Consider the following 22,715-nt stretch of genomic DNA (forward strand, 5'->3'; position numbering starts at 1 on the left):
GTCCCCTTTCCTGCTTTCCCCCAGTCCTGTGAGGAAGAGCCAGGGTGGGAACAGACCAGGGAACAGACAGGTGCTGACTGAAGTGGGGAAAGTTCTGGAAAAGCTGGGGGAAGCGGGGAAGAAGACATGGTCGGACCTGTCCTGCATTAGCAGGGAAAAAAAACGTTTCTTACTCCCTGGGTAGGATTTCTTAACCTTCTGCTTAATAAAGGAGAGTAGAGCATCTTTATAAAACCCTTATGTTTCCCCCCAAATTTCTCATACAACTTCTGCTTTAATACACACCGGGCCTGAGCCTAGAGGTTCAAAAGCAGAGGAGAAATATGCCAGCCCTGAACTGTGACCCAAAGGCCTTCCTCAACAGGGGTCAACGGCCCAGGATGAAGTTGGCTCCCATGAGTCAGAGACCCAAAAGCTCAGGCTCACAGAATATTAACTTTGTTTTTATCAAATTACACTCTGGTGCCCTCTCTGGTATTATATTATAAAGTCGCCAGGGGGCCACATTGCCAGCCTGCAGCAGAAATTCTGGGAGTTCCAGACGCTCGGGTCTCTGAGGATGCCCTGGAGACCAGGACTGGCCGGGAAACACGCCCCGGAGGCCTGCAGGTACTTCTGGTGCTTTCCCAGGGCTGGTGCGGGGTGACAGCTGCTCTGGGAGGGTCTTCTAGTCTGACTGCCACCCCTGCCCCCACCTCCTTGGAACACTGCCACCTCCCACAGAAGGTCAGATAGCACTCGACTTTTCTCAGACTCCTGCTCCCATCAACGTGAACTCGGAAAGTCAGGGCCAGCTGACACCACAAGCTGCCTCACCAGGGCAGCTTTGGACAGAGGTCCCTCCGGGACTCTCCAAACCCCAGCCAACTGCCCCCTCTGGCTCCTGGGATCCCCCAAAGCCACACTGGGGTTTGGGTCTAAGTGGGTGTAGCCAAGCATGAGTCAGTCTAGTCCATTCTTTGCACAGGGAAACAGCGTACAATGGCCCCCCTAATGGCAATTAAAAAATGTGGGTGTTTCTTTGCAACTCAGCCCCAATTTTAAGGGTTAGTCCTAACAGTAAAGAGAATTTACCCAGAGATCCCTAAGGATATTTTAAACTATATAAAAGTTTTCTTAATAACTCTACAGCGATTCTCGAGAGAAAGTAAGATAGCAGGAGTCCTGAGCATCTAAGATGTGGGTCCTCCCATCTGACCCCTCCCCATGCCAACCTTCTTCTCTCACCCCAAGGCTCAGGCTCTTCTCTTGCCTGTAAAGTAGGAGAGAAGGAGAGAGTACATGTACACACACTCACACACACGCACGTGCATGCACACACGCGCACACGCATATGCAGGACTCCAGAACAGGAAGGAATGAGTTAGAGAAAGCTTAGGGGAATTGATGATCCATATATATGAGGGGTGAGGCAGATGGTCTCCAAGCACAAAAGGAAGAGGTCCTCCCTGGACCCCTCGGCTAAGATCCCCCCACGGCGCCATTTGAAATGTTTGGCTGTGCCCTTTCCACTGACACCTGGCAGCTGCTCTCACTCCCTTTATATCTGAACTCAGAAACCTCCCTTTCTTCCTGGAGCACCAATGCAGAGAGAAGAGTTCAAAAAGAGACTCCTCTCACCATCCTGGCCCACACTGTCCTAAGGTGGCCCAGCAGCCAGAACGTTCACGTAACTTAATCAAGCGGAGTGGGACAGCTGTGGTCTGTGGTCTCCTTTCTCGTCCGCAAACCAGGCACCACCCCCAGCCTTAAGAGGAGGCAGCCGGCCCCTCACCTTCCCCTGAGGACAGCTCTCGGCCCCATTCCTGGCCTGTCCACCCTCCCCTGTTTACACTGACCTGCTCTCCTGGGGACAGACTCCGCGCTCTTGGCTTCCTCCTCCTTGAGAGGCAATGACTGCCTGTGCCACCGTCGCGGCTGAGCAGCAGCAGGCGAGCCGGTCTGACAGGCACGTCACTCCAGGCCCTGCCCACAGAGGCAGCGCCTGACACGGAGCCTCCGCGTGTCACCGAAGTGCCAACACTTTCCCACGGCAGGGATGCCATGTGCGAAGAGTTGGTTTTGCTTTTTCGAGAGCCGCCGGAGCGGCCGGGCACTGCCCGGGCTGGTGCTCAAGCCATGGAAGGCGGTGATGGAGAGGACGGCGGAAAGCCTCGGAGTGGAGGGAATCCTCTCTCCTTTGGGAACAGTCTCGGAAAAACTCTAGGAAGATTAGGATAAATCCCGGAGCTGTTCTTTGGTTTTCATGATCAGTTATGGGAAGTATTTAAATAACTCCAGTAGATCCATCTAAAACCAACACTTGATCATTACTATTCAGATTTAGAACACGGTCTTGATTCTTCCATGTTAATGTATATATCCTGCGTCTCATCACTTCTCCACAGCTGCATTGCTGTGCCCTGATCATCTCCACCTGCACCTCTGCAGTGGTCTCCTGGCTGCCTCCTCCCATGCCCTTCACGGCCAATCCTCAACACAGCACGCAGAGCGATCCTGTTAAAGGGTGAGTCAGGTCATGTCATTCTCTTTGGTCTACAAGTTCCCAAGTCCTCACCATGACCCATACATGAGGCCCCGCTTATCTCATCCTTTCTGACCTCATTTCTCTTCAGCTGCTTCACACACAGGAGCCTCCTTGCTAGCCTCTGAATGCTCCAGGCGCACTCCTGTCCCGGGGCCTTTGCACGTGTGGCTCCCTCTGCCTAGAATGCTTTTTCCTTTACTTTCTTCAGGACTCCAACCAAGGGCAACCTTCCCAGAGAGGCCTTTCCAGGCCATTCTATTTAAAATTGTAGACTTCCCACTCTGGTCCTCCCTCCCTCTCTTCCTGTTTCATTTTTTCCTATTGAACTCATTGCTTCCTGACATGTCATGAATTCCAATTACTTGTTGGTTTCTCGCCTACCTTCCCACTATGAGCCTGTCACCTCCAGACGACAAGAATTCCTGTCTTTCTTGTTCTCTGCTGTCCCCACCCCTACAACAGAGATGCTCCATGCATACTGGTTGGGTGAATGAATAAACCTTGGTTTGGTGCCTGGTTGCCACTGGTGCAGATACTGGTCAGGAAAGAAGGGAGGGTCATGGCTTCATGGCCCGTCTGAGCAGGAAGGACCTTAAGGATTATCATCCTGACAGACAAGGGTCGTTCCTAAAGTCACAGAGCTAGTTGATGGAGGAACAGCAACCAGAACCCAAATCTCCTCCTCCTGGAGAACGAGAAGGATGGGGCTGCGGCCGCTCGGGGCAGAGCGAGCAAGAATGCAGGCGCGAGGTGGGACGCGGATGCGAGCTCTCGGAGCGGAGTCTCAGCCTGCCACACGGCAGCTGCCCCTCAGGTGGGTTACACGTTGTCACCCTTCCAACTAACACCCAGGACGACGCCAGGACCTCTTCCAAGGCATTCGAAATAGCCGGGCTGGAGACCTGAGCAACCCGGGTCTGAGTGTGGCTCGGCGGCTGGCCTCTCGTCTCTGAGCCACAGCACGGACCCCACACCCACCTCTGGCCCACGCCAGCACGGTTTGGCGGAGAGGGCAGGAAGCAGCTATTTCCACAGGAGCAGGCAAACCCGCCACTCCCCGTTGCTTTGCATATTCGCACACTGCAACTGCCCACCTGGCAGCTCCATGGACGTCTAGGCGTCTCCAGTCTAGCCCAGCTAAATCAGATCTATTTTTAAAAAATCTTTGTTAATTGAAGTGCAATTCACATAACATGAGATTAACCATTTTAAAGTGAACAATTCAGTGGCACTTAGCACATTCACGATGCTGCACAACCATCACCTCTGTCTAGTTCCAAAACGTTTTCATCACCCCCGTGCCCCATAAGTAGCCCCTGCCCCATTCCCTGGCAGCCACTAATCTGCTTTCTGTCCCTACGGATTGGCCTATTCTGGACACTTCACGTAAGTGGAATCGTGCATGTGTGACTTTGTGTGTCCGGTTTCTTTCACATGGCGTCATGGCTGAGCGATATTCTGTCGTGCGGGTAGAACACAGTGCATTTGCCCATGCCTCTGTCAGTGGATGTGTGGGTTGTTCCCACCTTTTGGCTCTAGTGACTATTGCTGCCATGAACATGTGTGCACATGTACTTATCGGATCTGTTGATTTTGCCCCCAAGCCACCACGAGGCTGCTGTCCCCCGGCTTCCCCATCTCATGATAGTGCCACCCAGATGCTCACACCAGAGACCCAGGAGTCAATCTTCGTTCTCCCCAACCCTAACAGCGCCACACATCAGCCCTGTTGATCTCATTTCAAAGTATCTCCTGAGCCCTGCTCTCACCACCTCCACCGCGTCAGCTCTAGCAGCCACCACTGCCTCTCCAGTGGGGCTCCCAGCCAGTCCCCAGCCCCCTGACTCCAACCTCTCGACATCTTGCTGCAGCCATGTCATCTTTACACACTTGATCTTAGCCAAAAAGGTGAGAAGTGATAAGCCAGGTCATCTTTCTAAACTGTTCCTCTCCCCTCAAAGAAAGACCACTCTAAAGTGGCTCCTATGACAGCCATCATGCATTTAAACTCCATTTCATAGTTTGTAAGACTTTTTATAATCTGACCCTGCTCACCTCTACTCCTATTCCCTCCCTTGTCCGCATTCTAGATGCCACAACTACCCTGGCCTTCTGTCTCTGGATCATTCCAATCCCCAGCTCATTTGGGGGTGTTCATACTCCCTGTCCCTTCTTCCTGGAACACTGCTCCCTGGGGTGTTACTGTGGTCACCTCCTCTCACAACTCATGGGGTAACTTCTTCCAGTCACCCTGTAAAACAGCAACCCACTAACCATGCTCTTCCACTTTGCCTCATTTTATTTGCATCGCAGTAATTACAGAACCTATAATTATCTTATTGGTTTATGTATTTTCTGGGCTTGCCCTTCTCTGGAACGCAAGCTGTGTGAGGGCAGTGCTGTCTGACCTGTCCCCACCCAGTCCAGCACCTGGAACAGCACCTGTATCCCAGAGATGCTCCACACACATGCCAAATGCCAGGCGCCAGCAGTGTGGGGTCCAGGGCCCAGCTGGGCGAGTTCAAGGGGCACTTAGCAAGGCGCTCCATCCTGGGGTAGAGTGGGCTGTGTGTAGAAAGAAACAATGTTTGCCATTTAATACCAAGTGATGCGTGGGGCTTCTGGCAAGAAGTTGCTCTCTGGGCACAGCCCCTCGGATCCAGGATGGCAATGCCTGCGGCGATGACCCATGGAGACCCAGCCCAGCCCAGGAGCACTACAGCCAAACTTCCTGCCGCCCGAGGACAAGATGAGCCACCTTGACTGTCTCCACCCTGAGACCAATGTGGGCACACGGAAGGAGGCAGCTCAGCTCCTGAGGTGCAGCCCACAGCCCGTCTTCTCCTCTGCTCTGGGATCAGCTCCAGGGGCTCCTGACCAGCCGTGACCCCATTCTGCATTCCTTCTGCCCTCTTTCCCTAGACATCTAGGCACATGGACTGTGTGCTGGGGCAGCGATGGGAAGAAAACAGACATGTTCCTCCTTGAGGTTAGTCTAATCAGGTGGACAACCCCTGGCTCCAGATCTAACGGGGTGGGAGGTGAGGTGCAGCTGACAGAGGGTGCTGCACCCCAACATAACGGGCGGGTCCACTTTGGCGACCGGGAGCCCTGGGGTGAAGGACCCAGGAGTGAGGAGCAGTATAAATCCACTTTCTAGGGGACTCAGAGCAGGGCCATTTCTACCCCTCGCTGGAGGTCACTTCAACTTTCCAGTCTGGGCCGTGGTTTTGCCAGCAGTAAAATTGTTAAGACAAGATATGCGTCTGCGCCCTCTCGTTGGAACTGTAATTGAGGTTTCTGGCAAGAATTGAACATTACTCTGGACGTGTAAGCAGTGGAATTGTGTGCTGACAGCCGAGCAGGGCTGAGTCTTGCTCTGGAAGGAGATGCTTATGCCCAGCTATGCAGAACAAATATTTTAGGACAAGTAACTAAGGCATGTTCTCAATATGACACTAGATGATACTTGCCTTCTGGTCATAAAGCAAAACACATTTCAGATCTCATGGACACTGTAAGACCTTTGGGGAGCCTTGTGTATGTAGGGTGTGTAAAACCAGCCCTGCATTTGAACAGAAAAATCCTCTCTCCCAAGAGGAGCTCTCAGCCTCCTTGCAATTACCCAGAGCCCTCTCTGCTACACAATGGAAACACGGCTCTCCCGTGATCTGGTGTACTGCTTCCAGCTCAGAGCTCCCTCAAGAGTGGATTGACACTCCTTACCGTCCCACGCAGGCCTGCCAGTCACCAAGGTGGACCCCACCCACCGTCATGTTCCCGGGCAGCACTGTCTCCTGCACCTCACTTCCCACATGGTCTGTCCTCAAGGAGGACAAAGGCCACATCTGCTTTGTTCCCCATTGTTTCCCCAGATAGCGTTGTTCACTGAGAGACTGCACCTGCTCCCACACCACACTCCACAGCTCTTGTCATTTTCATGGACTCTGGCTAAAAAGTTAAACACTTACTGGCCCCAAAGGAAGAGGCCTTTAAGATGTGTATTCAGACACAGCAAGAGGGACATTGCCAGGAAAATGGCATAAAGGGTTACAAAACTGTGAAGGTAAAAGACAAGTCTAGGTGGATCATGAATGAGATTAAAAATCTCCGAATAAGTGCAAAAGAGGTAATTATCCTCTTTGCACTCAAAAGAGTGTGATAATTTCTTTCCCTCCTCATTGATAGCAGAATTCATAACGTCAGGAATCTTCAATTCACTCTTTCCCCACACTTCTGGCAAGGTTATTTTACATGCTGTTAATACCTAGAACAGCACTCTCCAAACGGAATATAATATATAATTAAAACGTTTCTATAGCCATATTGAGAAAAGTAAAAAGAAACAGGTGAAATTAATTTAAATAACATTTTATTTAGCTTAGTATATCTAAAACGGTATTATTTCAACATATAGTCAATATAAAAATTATTGAGATATTTTGTGTTCTTTTCTTGCAAGTCTTTGAAATCTGTATTTGCAGCACAGCCCTAAAGCACAGCCTGCAAAACAGGGTGTGTGCACCTCAGAGAGGGTACCAAACGATCCTTTATGGAGTGAGAAGAGGACATAAGAACTTACATTTGTATTTTATTTATTTTAAAGTCTAAGAAAGAAATTCACCTTTATAAATACTTAATATTTGAGTAATACTAGCATCATTATTAGGCAAGTTCATCAGGTCAATTATCTTGTAGGGTTTGGACACATTCTGAGATCAGAACCAGAGCTTTATGAGAAGGAAGCCCTCATTTACTCGTTTGCTGTCAAAATATTGCAACCCACTCCACTCTCCACGTGCCTGGTTTAGAGGATGAAAGGATTATCCAGTTTTAACCAAATCAACCTTCACAACAGGAGTGTTCAAGCACTCCTGGGAAGAGGCGGTGGATTAAAGACATGCCCAGCGATGCGAGCCAAGCCAACAATGAGAAAGGACAGAGCACAACCTTCCCAAAATTAAAAACGCCATTCGCACACCACGCAGGACCAGCACACGTCAGGGGGAGAAGCCGGTCCAGAGGCGCTTTGAGGAGTCGGTATCTAGACACCCGAGCAAGTTCAGGGCAAGCGGCCTAACCCGTCAACGTCTTACAGGCAACAGAGCCGTCGTCTCCGGGGCGATGTCCCCGCAGGGCCGGGCTGACCAGCGCCTCCACCAGACGGAGGGACCAGGGAGCCGCTGTCGAACAAAGGCGCGTCCCAGGTCACGCAGCCCTGGCCCGGGGCGTCCTGGCGCCCAGGGACGTCGGGACCCCACTGTTTGCGTCCCCAGGCGAGGGCACTGTCTCTCGACACGCTCGACCCCGGGTAGGGGCTTTTCCACTAGGGGCCACCCAACCAGAAGGCAGTCAAAACTCCCCGATCTTCCGGCAGGAGACTGCACCTCCGGCATCGGTAACCACGAGTAATAGCCCGGCTCGCTGACAACGTCGAAGAGGCGCATAGACGGGCGGGAGTGTACGCATTTGGGGACCACGGCCGCCTGGAGGCCCGGCCCGGAGCAGGGGCGCCCTGGCTCGGCCCGCAGCCGGTCTTCGGGGGCTCCGGGTCTACCGCCCCGCGCGGAATCAACCCGCCTCGGCACACCAGGCCCTTAACAGCGCCCCAACGACCGCGCCCCACACTCGGGTATCCCGCACCCTCCGCACCTTTATAAACTGTGGGCGGGATCCCGCCCCTCGCGAGATTTCATATCGCGAGACGCAGAGGCACCGCCCCTTTCCCCTTTCTCCTAGAGAGGAGCTCCCCGCCCCTCGCGAGGCGCGGCTCCGTCGCACGCTCGTACGCACGCGCGCGCGGTGGCGTCAGTTCCTGGCAGCGGCGGCGGTGCGCGGTCCTGCTTCCGGTTTCCGCTGCGGCGCGCGGTCCGCTCTCAGGCGCCTCGGGATCATGGCGGCCACCGCCACGATGGCGACGTCGGGCTCGGCGCGGAAGCGGCTGCTTAAAGAGGAAGACATGACCAAAGTGGAGTTCGAGACCAGCGAGGAGGTGGACGTGACCCCCACGTTCGACACCATGGGCCTGCGGGAGGACCTGCTGCGCGGCATCTACGCCTACGGTCGGTGGGCGCGGGCCGCGGGCTGCGGGCCGCGGGCGGGGAGGGAGGCCGAGACTGAGGGTCCCCGGCCGGCCCCGGGGTCCGGACCTCGGAGCCGAGGGCGGGCCGCTGACGGGCGACCGCCGCCCCCAGCACGCCGTCCCACTCCGCGTCTGCGTCGGTGGCTTCGGTGTTGTCTTCGGGTCAGAGCACCGTGCCGGGTCCAGCGAGGGCTGCACAGCCTTCCGGGCCCTCGGAGTCATTCATTCCGCCGGTAACTGTCCTGTACCTGCCAGGTGCTGGGGACGTGCGCGGCTCTAGGCACTGGGGTTAGCGGTGGACCAGACAGGCTGCTGCCCTTAGAGAGCTCAAGTTATGTTTGGGAGGACAGCGTAGAGCCCGCCTGCTTCAGGTGGCGGTCATGGCCGTGAAGAAGATAAAGCGGGATGATTGAACGAAGTTGACTAGGGAGAGGAGAGAGTCAGAGTAGTAGGGGAACTAGGTGAGGGGGCTCCCAGAACGGGCTGACATATGAGCTGAGATCTGGATTAAGGAGGCTTTGTGAGAAGACTGTAGTAATACTGGGCAGAGCGAGCAGCTGGTGCCAGGGCCCTGCAGCCCTGAGCCGAGTGCATTCCAGGAAAAAAAGCAGCCTCCTGTCTGGGGAGCCTAGGGCTAAGTTTGGAGAAAGAGGCAGGGGCCAGATCTTGCACAGCGTCGTGTGAGGTGTTAAAGAGCTTGACTTTTATTTCTAAGAGTGGTGGAAGCCATCGGAGCGTTTTAAGCAGGAAAGTGACACGATCAGACTTAGAGTTCCAGAGGTCAGCCTGGGTGTCCGTGGATTTGAGGGGAGGAGAGGCAGGAGAGGAAGCGGGGAGATGAGCTGGGCTTCTGCTCCACGCAGACAAAATTTCTGTCCTTCAGCCCGGTTCATTCAGCACCTGCTTCTTGAGAGCTCAGTGTGTTAGACGTTGGGTTAGGCATAGGGGCTTAAAAAAAGATACCATCTCTGCCCCAGGGAGCCTACAGCGTGTGGTTGTAAATGTGCTGTCCCAGTGGTTAGAGCTCAGTTTTTATGTTTTTATTTACAGGTTTTGAGAAACCCTCAGCAATCCAGCAGCGAGCTATCAAGCAGATAATTAAAGGGAGAGACGTCATCGCACAGTAAGTCTGCTTGCACAGAGCAGGGATGAGATGCTAGGAAAGCCAAAGTGGTTAAATGCTGTGGGATGACAGCTTCTCGCAGTTTTCGTGCACTCGGTACCAGCTCTTCCCTTGCCTTCAGCCACAGGGTGTTTTGCGTGTTTTTGTGTTTGTGTCCTCTACTCCGGAAAGCCTTCATCTTTTTAATCAGCTTTACTTACATGTCAGTCGGCATGTGCAATTGTATGTAATGCTCTTTTAATAGCTTTATGCCTGATTTGCCTAATTTTTAAAGACTCGTTTACAAAAAAAAATTATTTTTGGAGGAGAGTTTTAATCTAAACTCATAGAAAAGAATTATATTTATATAAGGAGGAGTCTGTCTCTTTCTGCCGCCTGTAACACCTACTGGAGTTAAGAGATTCTGTAGCTCCATCACCCCCTGACGCAAAAGACACATCTGCCGTCCTTGTCACCCGGGTTTAAAAGCAGCGACTCGGTGCCTGAGTCCCACCCCCTGGCAGTTAGGGTGTTGTTGGTCTTTTGTGGGGGGTGGGGCGTCTGCTGGAAGAAGCTGCTCTGGTGCTTCTGCGGCGCAGCCCCTGGGAGCACTGCCGTGCGGGGGTTGCGTGATGGGGACGGGGGCATGTAGCCCAGCGTGCTAAACCCCACTTCTCTGTGTTTTCTCTGATAGATCTCAGTCTGGTACAGGCAAAACAGCCACCTTCAGTATCTCTGTCCTCCAGTGTTTGGATATTCAGGTAATTTGTTGCTCCTAAAACAAATCTCTCTTTAATCTTGAGAAATACTTCCTTTTTTTTCTATAACTACAGTGTTCAAAAAGTGCAATTTGTAAATGTCTCTAATTTAAAATTTTTTAATTGACTCAAATTTTTTAAGAGAATCTTAATTGCCCACTAATACCTGAACTGACATTAATACTTTGTCATAAATTCTTTTTTATTTAAACTGGGAGATTTTTTAAACTAGTGGAAATTCTTGTCTGCAAACAAGAATCCTGAGCCTTACATCCCATTATTGCTCGATTTGTCGTTTGAGTAACATTCGGGTTCGCTTACCTCTCTTGGAAATCTTATGTGTGGGTAATGTGCGGTAAGATTCAAAACAGATCTGAGTCTGGATTAGTGCAGTCTACCTTGAAAATACTGAGGATTCTCTCTTTTCTGACAAATTATTTTACCAGGTTCGTGAAACCCAAGCTTTGATCTTGGCTCCAACGAGAGAGTTAGCTGTACAGATCCAGAAGGTGAGATCGTTAATGATGACAGTGTCACATTTCAAGTATTGCTTTATAATTCAGTTGTAAAAGGCCAGCTGTAAAGACTTAATCTAATCCTGTGTTTCTATTCCCTCGAATTTTTTCTCCTGATTCCTAACATTTTGCCATAAATTGCTGGTTTGTACTAAGTCATTTTTAGTGTAGCTGTGTTATTCTAATAATTTTTGCAGTCTCAGAATTGTAAGTTTTTCAACAAAAAATCCATTTCAATAAAAAATAATTGTAATAAAGATCCTAAATAAAAAAAAGTAGTACTTAGATATTATAGTTACATGTTATACTTACGTATTATAAACGTTTTGGAAGGATGTATATTAAAATGTTAATATTGTCTCTAGTGGGGTAGGATTATGAATGTTACATATTTATATATGTAATTCTATAAATAATACAGATTTTTCTATAATTAACATGTATTTGTAATAAGAAACCAGCAAGACTAACTTTATTTTGGTGCAGAAAAGAATAGAAGGAGGAGAGTTGGGCTCTCTGGTTTATGGTGTAAATATGGCATCAGTAACACTTGGTGGTCATCATAAATTAGAATAGGAGTGATCTTCATTTTGGGAAACTCAGATGTTTCCGACTTCCTAGTGGTCTCGAGGCAGGCCCTGGATGTGCATGTGTGTTTTAATTCAGGGTCTGCTTGCTCTGGGTGACTACATGAACGTCCAGTGCCATGCCTGCATCGGAGGCACCAACGTGGGGGAGGACATCAGGAAACTGGACTACGGACAGCACGTTGTCGCTGGCACACCTGGGCGTGTCTTTGGTAAGCACTTTTGTCTATAAAAATTGTGCTGCAAATTGTAATAGTAAAAAGTGCATAAGCGATACAGGACCCTTGTCATTTGACGTGCTGCGTGCTGGGTTTGCATTTGGGTAACTTGTAGGAAGTGGAGGGAAGGTCTCTGAAATGCTGTGAAAACCAGATGAAATGGCTAGCTCTTTCCTCGTAGCCTGAGGGCTCATTATTTCAAAATCTAATGTTATAGATATGATTCGGCGCAGAAGTTTGAGGACACGAGCTATCAAGATGTTGGTTTTGGATGAGGCTGATGAAATGTTGAATAAAGGTATGAGTAACAAAAGAATTTTCTACTGACGTGTAATTGTTAAATTTTCACAGCATGCAATGGAAACATGGAGCTAATGGAAGTGTTCTGAATATAGGTAGTGTTTTCTTTGTGCAAAACAATTGTACTTTGGGGGCAATTATGAACATAAAACTTGTATTTTGATCTTTTTTATGGTAGGGCTTTGTAAGACTTTGTAAGAACCTGGGCTGCCAAAGAGGAGTGGGCCCAACATTAACCACTAGGCTATCAAGGCTGGCTCTAGCAGTCATTTCTTTAAGATAAATTTCTAGAATTGGGATGTATACTATTTAGGTTTTTTATGTGTTTCTACCAGAATGTTTCAGAACAAATATGTTAGGACCCCTAAGTGATAGCAGTTGTGTTGGTGCGGTGGTTGGGAAGTGCATAATGACAGGTGTCACCCTGAGTTCAGTAACCTTGTTCCCCATGTGAAACAGCTGGGGACAATGCTTTGCAGTGTCTTCGCCTTCCCCTACCTGCACACACCCTCCCCCTCCGTCTCTACCTCCATCCCAGGGGCTTGGGCAGGTGTCTCCATAGATGTCGGGGTCGCCTGGCATGGAGGCAGTATTTTGCTTCTGACATTAACCAGTAACACACGTGGCGGTCTTCTCCTTTGTTTTCCTGGGTGCCTAGTTCCTGAGTGGCTCCTTCAGGTACTAAGGCACAGTGCTGTCCTGAGGAGCTGCCCCCAGCCCTCCCCATGCTTGGGCCTCTCATCAGACACCTGCTCTTCAGTTCAGTTAGACGTGCTCTGACCACAGAGCCCTCTGATGGTTTCCCCTGTGTCTGAGGAAGCTGTGGTTTGTAGGTGGCTGCTTGTGGTCTTGTCCCTAGGGCAGCGCTTCTCTAAGTGACGGTCCAGACCAGCAGCGTCCGTGTCACCGGGAACTTGATAGAAATGCAGATTCTTGGACTTCATGATCTGTGCAATCAGAACCCCGCAGTCTGTTACCAAGCTCTTGGGGACCCCCTGCCCATGGGCATTCTCACACACTTAACGTCCTAACCCCATCCTGCCCAGGCCTGGCAGAGGTTGCGGTATAGTGACCTGTGGGCCAGGTCCTGCTTGCCGATGGATTTTATTCAGCCTCCATATTAAATAATGTGAATTGGTTGCATTATTTGATTGGGAGGTTTTTTAAATTGAGGTATAATTGACATGTAACATTATATTAGTTTCAGGTGTACAACATAATGATTTGATATTTGTGGGAGATTTTTTTCAACTGGGACACTTTAAAAAAAAAATTCAGATCTCTGAATTCTCTTAAAATGTGGAGACCTGGTCACAGTGGACACAAATCCTCGCAGGGCAGTGCAGCTGGAACTGAGTCATGACCGCCTACAGGCGTCTGAGGTTGTGGGTGACTCGGGGCTAGGGTTTCTGTTGCTTTTTTTTTTAAAATATTTTTTTCTTTATTAAGATTATGATAGTTAACAACTTTGTGAAATTACAGTTGTACATTATCATTAGTCATGTTGTAGGTACACCGCTTCACCCTTAGTGCCCTCCCCCCACCCCCCCTTTCCCCTGGTAACCACCGATAGTTCTCTTTGTCTGTATGTTAACTACCACCTATGAGTGGAGTCATACAGAGTTCGTCTTTCTCTGTCTGGCTTATTTCACTTAACATAATACCCTCAAGGTCCATCCATGTTGATGCGAATGGAACAATTTGGTCCTTTTTTATGGCTGAGTAGTATTCCATTACACTGTGTATATATACCATATCTTCTTTATCCAGTCGTCAGGTTCTGGGCATGTAGGTTGGTTCCACGTCTGGGCTATTGTAAATAATGCTGCAATGAACATAGGGGTGCACGGGATTCTTGGGATTGCTGATTTCAGGTTCTTAGGGTAGATACCCAGTAGTGGCTGGGTCATAGGGTATTTCAATTTTTAACTTTTTGAGAAATCTCCATACTGTTTTCCATAGTGGCTGCACTAGTTTGCATTCCCACCAACAGTGTATGAGGGTTCCTTTTTCTCCACAACCTCTCCAACATTTGTCACTTTTGGTTGTGGATATTTTTGCCAATCTAATGGGTGTAAGGTGATATCTTAGTGTAGTTTTCATTTGCATTTCCCTGATGATTAGCGATGATGAACATCTTTTCATGTGTCTCTTGGCCATACTTATATCTTCTTTGGAGAAATGTCTGTTCATGTCCTCTGACCATTTTTTGATCAGGTTGTTTGTTTTTTTGTTGTTGAGCTGTGTGAGTTCTTTGTATATTATGGATATTAATCCTTTGTCGGATAAGTAGCTTGTAAATATTTTTTCCCAATTAGTGGGGTGTTTTTTTGTTTCAATCCTGTTTTCCCTTGCTTTGAAGAAACTCTTTAGTCTGATGAAGTCCCATTTGTTTATTCTTTCTATTGTTTCCCTCGTCTGAGGAGTTAGAGTGTCCGAAAAGATTCTTTTGAAACTGATGTCAAAGAGTGTACTGCCTATATTCTCTTCTAGAAGACTTATTGTTTCAGGCCTAATCTTTAAGTCTTTGATCCATTTTGAGTTTATTTTTGTGAATGGTGAAAAAGAATGGTCGATTTTCATTCTTTTACATGTGGCTGTCCAGTTTTCCCAACACCCTTTGTTGAAGAGACTTTTCTTTTCTCCGTTGTAGGCCCTCAGCTCCTTTGTCGAAGATTAGCTGTCCATAGATGTGAGGTTTTATCTCTGGGCTTTCAATTCTGTTCCATTGATCTGTGGACCTGTTTTTGTACTAGTACCATGCTGTTTTGATCACTGTAGCTTTGTAGTATGTTTTGAAATCGGGGATTGTGATGCCTCCGGCTTTGTTTTTCTTACTCAGGATTGTTTTAGCAATTCGCGGTCTTTTGTTTCCCCATATGAATTTTAGGATTCTTTGTTCAATTTCTGTAAAGAATGCCCTTGGGATTCTGATTGGGATAGTGTTGAATCTGTGGATTGCTTTAGGTAGTATAGACATTTTAACTATGTTTATTCTTCCCATCCATGTGCATGGAATGTCTTTCCATCTCTTTATGTCATCATCAATTTCTTTCAGGAAAGTCTTGTAGTTTTCATTGTATAAATCTTTCACTTCCTTGGTTAAATTTATCCCAAGGTATTTTATTCTTTTTGTTGCAATTGTGAATGGGATTGAGTTCTTGAGTTCTTTTTCTGTTAGTTCATTGTTAGCATATAGAAATGCTACTGATTTATGTATGTTGATTTTATACCCTGCAACTTTGCTGTAGCTGTTGATTGTTTCTAATAGTTTTCCTATGGATTCTTTGGGGTTTTCTATATATAAGATCATGTCGTCTGCAAATAGCGAGAGTTTTACTTCTTCGTTGCCTATTTGGATTCCTTTTATTTCTTTTTCCTGCTGAATTGCTCTGGCCAACACCTCCAGTGCTATGTTGAATAAGAGTGGTGAAAGTGGGCACCCTTGTCTTGTTCCTGTTCTGAGAGGGATGGGTTTCAGTTTTTGTCCGTTGAGTATGATGTTGGCTGTGGGTTTGTCATATATGGCCTTTATAATGTTGAGGTACTTTCCTTCTATACCCATTTTATTGAGAGTTTTTATCATAAATGGATGTTGGATCTTGTCAAATGCTTTCTCTGCATCTATTGAGATGATCATGTGGTTTTTGTTTCTCATTTTGTTAACGCAGTGTATCATGTTGATTGACTTGCGAATGTTGAACCATCCCTGTGTCCCTGGTATAAATCCCACTTGATCATGGTGTATAATCTTTTTGATGTATTGCTGTATTTGGTTTGCCAAAGTTTTGTTGAGGATTTTTGCATCTGTGTTCATCAGTGATATTGGCCTGTAGTTTTCCTTCTTTGTGTTGTCCTTGTCAGGTTTGGGGATCAGGGTGATGTTGGCTTCATAGAATGTGTTAGGGAGTGCTCCATCTTACTCAATTTTCTGGAATAGTTTGAGAAGGATAGGTATTAAGTCTTCTTTGAATGTTTGGTAGAATTCTCCAGAGAAGCCGTCTGGTCCTGGACTCTTATTTTGGGGGAGGTTTTTGATTACTGTATCTATTTCTTTACTTGTGATTGGTCTATTCAGATTCTCTATTTCTTCCTGATTCACTTTGGGGAGGTTGTATGAGTCTAGGAATTTATCCATTTCTTCTAGGTTGTTCAATTTGTTGGCATATAATTTTTCATATATTTTATGATCATTTGTATTTCTTTGGTATCTGTTGTGATTTCTGCCCTCTCATTTCTAATTTTATTTATTTGAGACTTCTCTCTTTTTTTCTTAGTGAGTCTGGCTAAGGGTTTATTGATTTTGTTAATTTTTTCAAAGAACCAACTCTTTGTTTCATTGATCCTTTCTACTGTTTTTTTTGTTTCAATATCGTTTATTTCTGCTCTAATTTTTATTATTTCCCTCCTTCTGCTGACTATGGGTTTTGTTTGTTCTTTTCCTAATTCTGTTAGGTGTCGTTTGAGGTTGTTTATGTAAGATTTTTCTTGCTTATTGAGGTGAGCCTGTATTGCAATGAATTTCCCTCTTAGGACTGCCTTTGCTGCGTCCCAAATAAGTTGGTATGGTGTGTTTTCATTTTCATTTGTCTCCAGATAATATTTGTTTTCTTCTTTAATTTCTTCAATAATCCATTGTTTGTTCAGTAGCATGTTGTTTAGTCTCCACATTTTTGCCCCTTTCCCAGCTTTATTCTTGTAGTTGATTTCTAGTTTCATAGCATTATGATCCAAAAAGATGCTCAATATTATTTCAACCCTCTTCAACTTATTGATGCTTGCTTTGTTTCCCAAGATATGGTCTATCCTTGAGAATGTTCCATGCGCACTTGAGAAGAATGTGTAACCTGCTGTTTTTGGATAAAGTGTTCTATATATATGTATTAAGTCCATCTGGTCTAATTTTTCATTTAATTCTATAATTTCCTTGTTGATTTTCTGTCTGGATGATCTATCCATTGGTGTTAATGGGGTGTTGAGGTCCCCTACTATTATTGTATTGTTGTTGATGTCTCCTTTTAGTTTTGTTAATAGTTTCTTTACAAATTTTGGTGCCCCTGTGTTGGGTGCTTATATATTTATAAGTGTTATGTCATCTTGGTGGAGTGTCCCTTTTATCATTATATACTGCCCCTCTTTGTCTTTCTTTTTCTGTTTTGCTTTGAAGTCTACTTTTTCTGATATAAGTATGGCAACACCTGCTTTCTTTTTGTTCATTATTAGCTTGGAGTATTGTCTTCCATCCCTTCACTCTGAGTCTGTGTTTGTCTTTGGGGCTGAGGTGTGTTTCCTGGAGGCGGTTTCTATTGCTTTTAACTGTTGGCGTCCAGGACTCCTGGGGTCAGGCCCTGATCCCCAGAGCACTCCGGGGAGAGGGTGGGCAGTGGGAGAAGGGAGGAAAGGCAAGGATTTAGGCCAGCTCTGTAGAAAAGATTCCTTATGAAATCGTATACCTTGCAATCAGAACTGCACCTAATTAAATGTGAGCATTTGACATGTAACTTCTCCTTCAAAGTGTGCAGCCTGAAAAATTCCCAGTTTGTCTTATTCTTTGTGCCAGGTTTCAAAGAGCAGATTTACGATGTGTACAGGTACCTGCCCCCAGCCACACAGGTGGTGCTCATCAGCGCCACGCTGCCTCATGAGATTCTGGAGATGACCAACAAGTTCATGACGGACCCCATCCGCATCCTGGTAAAACGGTAAGAGTGCCCTGCTTCTTGAGTGGTACTAAAATACACAACATGGCTCGAATTTGGGTTTCAAAATGAGAAAATTTGATTTAGTTTTCTGTTTTGAAAAGGCAGCTTTTATTACATACACCCCCTCTTTGATCCAGTAATTCCAATTTTAAAAATTACCTGATTGCATTTATTTATCAGTGTTTTGGGAGTAGAATGTGTATACTATTGAACAGTCAGATGTTTTGTTTAGAACCACATACAGGGTGGTAGCAGTTGTTAGAGGTTCAGACTGATGCAGAGCTTGGGACCGAGTGGGAGAAGTGCCAGCTTCTAGGAGGATGTGGCTGGGCAGGAGGTGGGGGTTAATGACCAGCCTCGTGGAGCTGCTGGAGATTGGACCGTACCTGGAACAGTGCCTGGCCTGCGTGCATCCTCCAATCTTGGTTGGAAGAATGAGTTAAGAGAATTTGTCTTTGTTCTCCAGTGATGAATTGACCCTAGAAGGCATCAAGCAGTTTTTTGTGGCGGTGGAAAGAGAAGAGTGGAAATTTGACACTTTGTGTGATCTCTACGACACGCTCACCATTACTCAAGCGGTCATCTTCTGTAACACCAAGAGGAAGGTACTTGGCTCTCTCAGAGCTTAGCTCTGTAACATCCTGTGTCACAAACTGAAGATCGGTTCTGTTAAGAACTTAGGTCAAACTTTTTCTCTCGAGGGCCAGAAGTTCGTGCTTTAGGCTTTGTGGGTGCCTGGTCTTTGGCAACTACTCAGCTCTGCCCTTTAACATGAAATCCCCCATGGATGATATGTGAACAGACATGTCCGGTGTTCAGAAGTGTTGATGCTGGCTTGGGACCCGAGGCTCCGGGGTGTTGGTTTTAGGGGGGACCCAGGCCTAGGTTTTTGTAATCGCCCCAGGTGATGCTCATATGCAGGCAGAACTGAGAACCACTGGTAGCTTTGCAAAAGGTAAAGGAGTTGGGCCATGTTCCAAACAAAGATTGGAATTTAAGTTTCAAATGAGAATAGTGAGATATGGTCTCTTTAGTTTCTCCTAAAGAAATTTACATGGAACAAATTAAGAGAATGTTTGCTGCAGTATTTGCCAGGCAAAGTTGTTTTTTACACATCCGGTTAAGATTAGTCAGAGTTTTAAGAGCACTTGCTTTATGAGTATTCACGTTGGTTCTGCAAATCATTGAAATAAAGTCCTGAATACAATGTCTGATTTGGTTTATGAGCGTACAGTAGCATCTGCTGATTTGATTTGCAGGTTGACTGGCTGACGGAGAAAATGAGGGAAGCCAACTTCACCGTGTCGTCCATGCACGGGGACATGCCTCAGAAGGAGCGAGAGTCCATCATGAAGGAGTTCCGGTCCGGCGCCAGGTGGGTTGGCTGGCCTCTCCCCCGAGGCTGGCCCTGCTGGTCAGAGTTCGATGGCCTCCTGTCGTTACCTGAGTTAGTTCCACGACCCCGAGCCCTCCTCTCACGGCTGAGTGCAAGGAGGTCAGATCAGCTGGTAAGTGGGCGGCCACTGCTGCTGGGATAGGGTAGGTCGAGGTGATAGCCAGCCCTAACTAGGTGGGTTGGTTGCCTCAGTTAGAAGTGTATTTCTTCATTTCCAAATGGGGATTTTCTGTTTATCTTTCTGTAATTGGTTTTTAGCTCAACTTCCACTGGTTCAGAGGTCATGGTTTGTGTGATTTCCTTCTTCTGACGTGTATTCAGACTTGCCTTGTGGCCCAGCACACGGTCTGGTGCTTGAACAGGACAGGTCCTGTGTGGGTGTTGGCACACGGTGTCCTAGGCGTGCCCGGTAGATTTCAGTTGCTAATTGTGATTTCAAGCCATGTGGATCCTTAGCTTTTCTTTTCTGTTTCACTGTTTGGTGAGGATTGAGAGTGTTGTGGAGGAGGTTATTCATCTGTGTTCCGTCGGCTCCTGCTTTATGTCTCACGAGACCGTGCCTAGGAGTGTAGTTACTGCCTGTCTGGAGCCTGTGGCTTTGATCGTGGGAATATCCGCTTTCTCTGTGGTGTGCCTTCTGTCTCCAGGTCTGCCTTATCTGGTTAGTGTCTGCTCCCTGTGTCCTCCCTTCTTTTCCATCCTGCTGTGACCTTAACCTGTGCATGGATTTTGTGCTAACAGCATGGAGTTGGGTTTTGGTTTTGTTTTTCTTTTAGGCTATTGATAATCGCTGTTTTTTAATTGGAGCCTTTAGACCAGTTTTGTTTAATGTAAATACTGATACATTTGCTTTTAAATTGACCATCTTATAAGCACATTTTACTTGTCATATTACTTCTGTGATTTCTTTTTCTTATTTTTCTTTTGGTTTTTTCTTTTTGAAGAAGATAAACCCTCAACTGCTAACATCTATTGCCAATCCTTGTCTCTTTTTTCCTGAGGAAGATTGGTGCTGAGCTAACTTCTGTGCCCATCTCCCTCTAATTTTTTATGTGTGAGATGCCTTTCCCAGCATGGCTGGATAAGTGGTTGTACGTCTACACCCGGGGATCCGAACTGGTGAACCCTGGGCCACCGAAGCAGACTGCACGAATTTATCTGCTACACCACTGGGCCAGCCCTTATTTTGGTATTTGGGTTTTTTTTAATTGTTCCTTTTCCCCACTTCTTATTTTGGAAGATGTTTATTTACGTCGTTTAGTAGTCGCTCTGGGGAGTGCAGCGGGAGTCTGTGTTGTCAGCATCTCAGTAACTCCCCGATAGCACAGAGAACTTGAAACACTGACTTCAGTGACCCCCAGGCTTCTGTGTTTGTTGTCATGTGTTTTAATTTACATATGTTTCAAACCCAAGATATTTTGCTTTATATAATAAAATGTATCTACATTTAGAAACATATTTACCATATTTGTTGCTCCTTTTTCTTTTATCTCTGAATTTCTGTTTGGGTAAATTTCCTTTTGTCTGAAGAATGTCCTTTTGGATTTACTTTAGTTTGGGTCTGCTGGTGACAAAGTGTCTGTTTTAGTTTGTCTAAAAATGTCTACTTCACCGTGAAACGTCTCCTTGCGCTGTCTTAAAGGGGGCACTTGCTGAGGTAGGATTCTAGGTTGACGTTGCGTCTTTTCTGCGCTTTAATGAAGAATTCGTTGTTGTTTGGCTCCGCTGCTTATGTTGGGAAGTCAGCTGCTGGTCCAGGCGCTGCTCCTTTACGGACTGTCTTTTTGGCAGGCTGCTGTCTTGGTTTGCTTGTCTTTGTGTTTTGTTTCAGCAGTTTTGACTCTCACGGGTCTGCGTGTGGGGCTGGCCTCTTTCTCCTTTTGGCTCCGCTGTGCCTTCTTATCCCTCAGGTATTGCTTTGGCCCCATTCTTCCTCTCATCTCCCACTCTGATTGATTCTACGTGATTATACAGCAGTGACACCTCTCCTGTGTTTTTGAACTTCTTTCTCTTGCTGTCCCTTAATGCTTTGCTTCTAGACCAGCGATGTCCAAAAGAAATACAGTTCAAGACACATATGTAATTAAAGTTTTCTGGCAGCCACTTTAAAACAGATAAGAAGAGGTGAAGTTGCTTTTTAATAATGTATTTAACCCAATATAGCATATCATTTCAACATGTAATCAGCACTGAAATTATTTTTTTTTGGTTTTTTTTTTTCTGTACTAAGTATTCAAATTCCAGTGTGCATTTTACACTTAAAGAGCGCCTCATTTCAGACCAGCCATGTTGCAGGTGCCCGGCAGGCAGGTAGGCTGGCAGCCTCAGTATCAGACAGTTGGGTCGTGCTATGGCAGGTTCTGTCCTGTAGGAAGGACAGAATGGTGTGAGTTGCATTTCAGACTTGAAGATACTGTGCGCACGGCACCAAAATCAGTAAGGCTCCCGTTCTTATTTTTGCTAGGCAGAGGTCAAGTGTCTTTCCCAATGTTTGGTGTGGGACTGGCTTTAAACAATTGAGTGCAGTATAGTAAAAGATAGCTGATTTTTTCTCAGATGGTGCACATGACCTCAGTAACTAAATATACCAAATGCCCCTTTCTGGTGCTGTCCCTCACACTTCACGCCTGTTTTGGACTCGTAGCCCGTCTTACACTTTTATGATGAAGGTGATTGCCTCAGATGCCTTTTCTGTTTGCAGTCGAGTGCTCATTTCTACAGACGTCTGGGCCAGGGGGTTGGACGTCCCTCAGGTGTCCCTCATCATCAACTACGACCTGCCCAACAACAGAGAGTTGTATATACACAGGTACGGGTGCAAGCTTTTCATGGCTTCGCTCTTGTTGGTAGATTTACTGAAATATTTTTTGCTGTATTTACTAAAGTGATTTTGCTTTATTCTTGAAGAATCGGGAGATCAGGTCGATATGGCCGAAAGGGTGTGGCCATTAATTTTGTGAAGAATGACGACATCCGCATCCTGCGAGACATTGAGCAGTACTACTCCACTCAGATCGACGAGATGCCGATGAACGGTAAGGGAGGGCAGCCGGCCACTGCCGCCGGTGGACAGAGAGTGTCCAGTTCTCATGTGGGGCACTTGAGCTTTTTCTCTTTTTTTGTTTTGAGAAGTCTGCTGTGAGCCTTTAGTTAAATTTACAAGTTTTCATTTTGTTTGCATTATTCCTTAATGCGTATCTGTCTTGCTTTCAGTTGCTGATCTGATCTGAAGAGTCTGCTTTGCTGGAGATGGTTGGGAAACGTCTGCCTGTGTTGGACTCCCGTTTGGACCTGTTGAGGAGCAGTTCCTGTTTCATGGGGTGCGTGTGAACTCTGTCACAGCTCCACAAGACGCACACTGTGGATTCTGCTTCCTTTTCTTACCTGTATGTAAATATTGCACGGCTTTACATCTTTTTCATTAAACATTTAGAAGTTTTCCCATAAGCTCTAATTTGTATCTCTGAGGGTGCCACTTGCTTTGCTGTAACCTGCTGTAAAATCTTGGGCAGGTCATTTCACTCCATC

At 46.8% G+C, this 22,715-nt stretch overlaps 2 protein-coding genes across 5 annotated transcripts in view; one reads left to right on the plus strand and one right to left on the minus strand.

The window, feature by feature from the left end:
- Nucleotides 1-1,943, minus strand: part of CARD14 (caspase recruitment domain family member 14) — a 36,548-nt gene extending 34,605 nt beyond the window's left edge. The window contains exon 1 of one of the 4 annotated variants that reach the window (XR_011523257.1): nt 1,839-1,923. The gene's annotated coding sequence lies outside the window, so the exon portion shown is untranslated. Of the gene's footprint in view, nt 1-1,838 lie in introns of all 4 variants that reach the window. The other 3 variants (XM_070561368.1, XM_070561367.1, XM_070561370.1) reach the window with 3 other exon arrangements.
- A 5,912-nt stretch (nt 1,944-7,855) lies between these two features.
- On the plus strand, nt 7,856-22,634 carry EIF4A3 (eukaryotic translation initiation factor 4A3). The gene is made up of 12 exons (XM_008514459.2): nt 7,856-8,589; nt 9,660-9,732; nt 10,406-10,472; nt 10,916-10,978; nt 11,651-11,783; nt 12,007-12,087; nt 17,650-17,791; nt 18,258-18,396; nt 19,051-19,166; nt 21,889-21,996; nt 22,095-22,222; nt 22,401-22,634. The coding sequence occupies exons 1-12, from the start codon at nt 8,421-8,423 to the stop codon at nt 22,415-22,417; spliced, it is 1,236 nt and encodes a 411-aa protein (XP_008512681.2). The 5' UTR covers nt 7,856-8,420; the 3' UTR covers nt 22,418-22,634.
- The last annotated feature ends 81 nt before the right edge of the window (nt 22,635-22,715 follow it).

This window comes from Equus przewalskii, chromosome 10 (genome assembly GCF_037783145.1).
Source record: "Equus przewalskii isolate Varuska chromosome 10, EquPr2, whole genome shotgun sequence".
NCBI classification, from domain to species: Eukaryota; Metazoa; Chordata; class Mammalia; order Perissodactyla; family Equidae; genus Equus; species Equus przewalskii.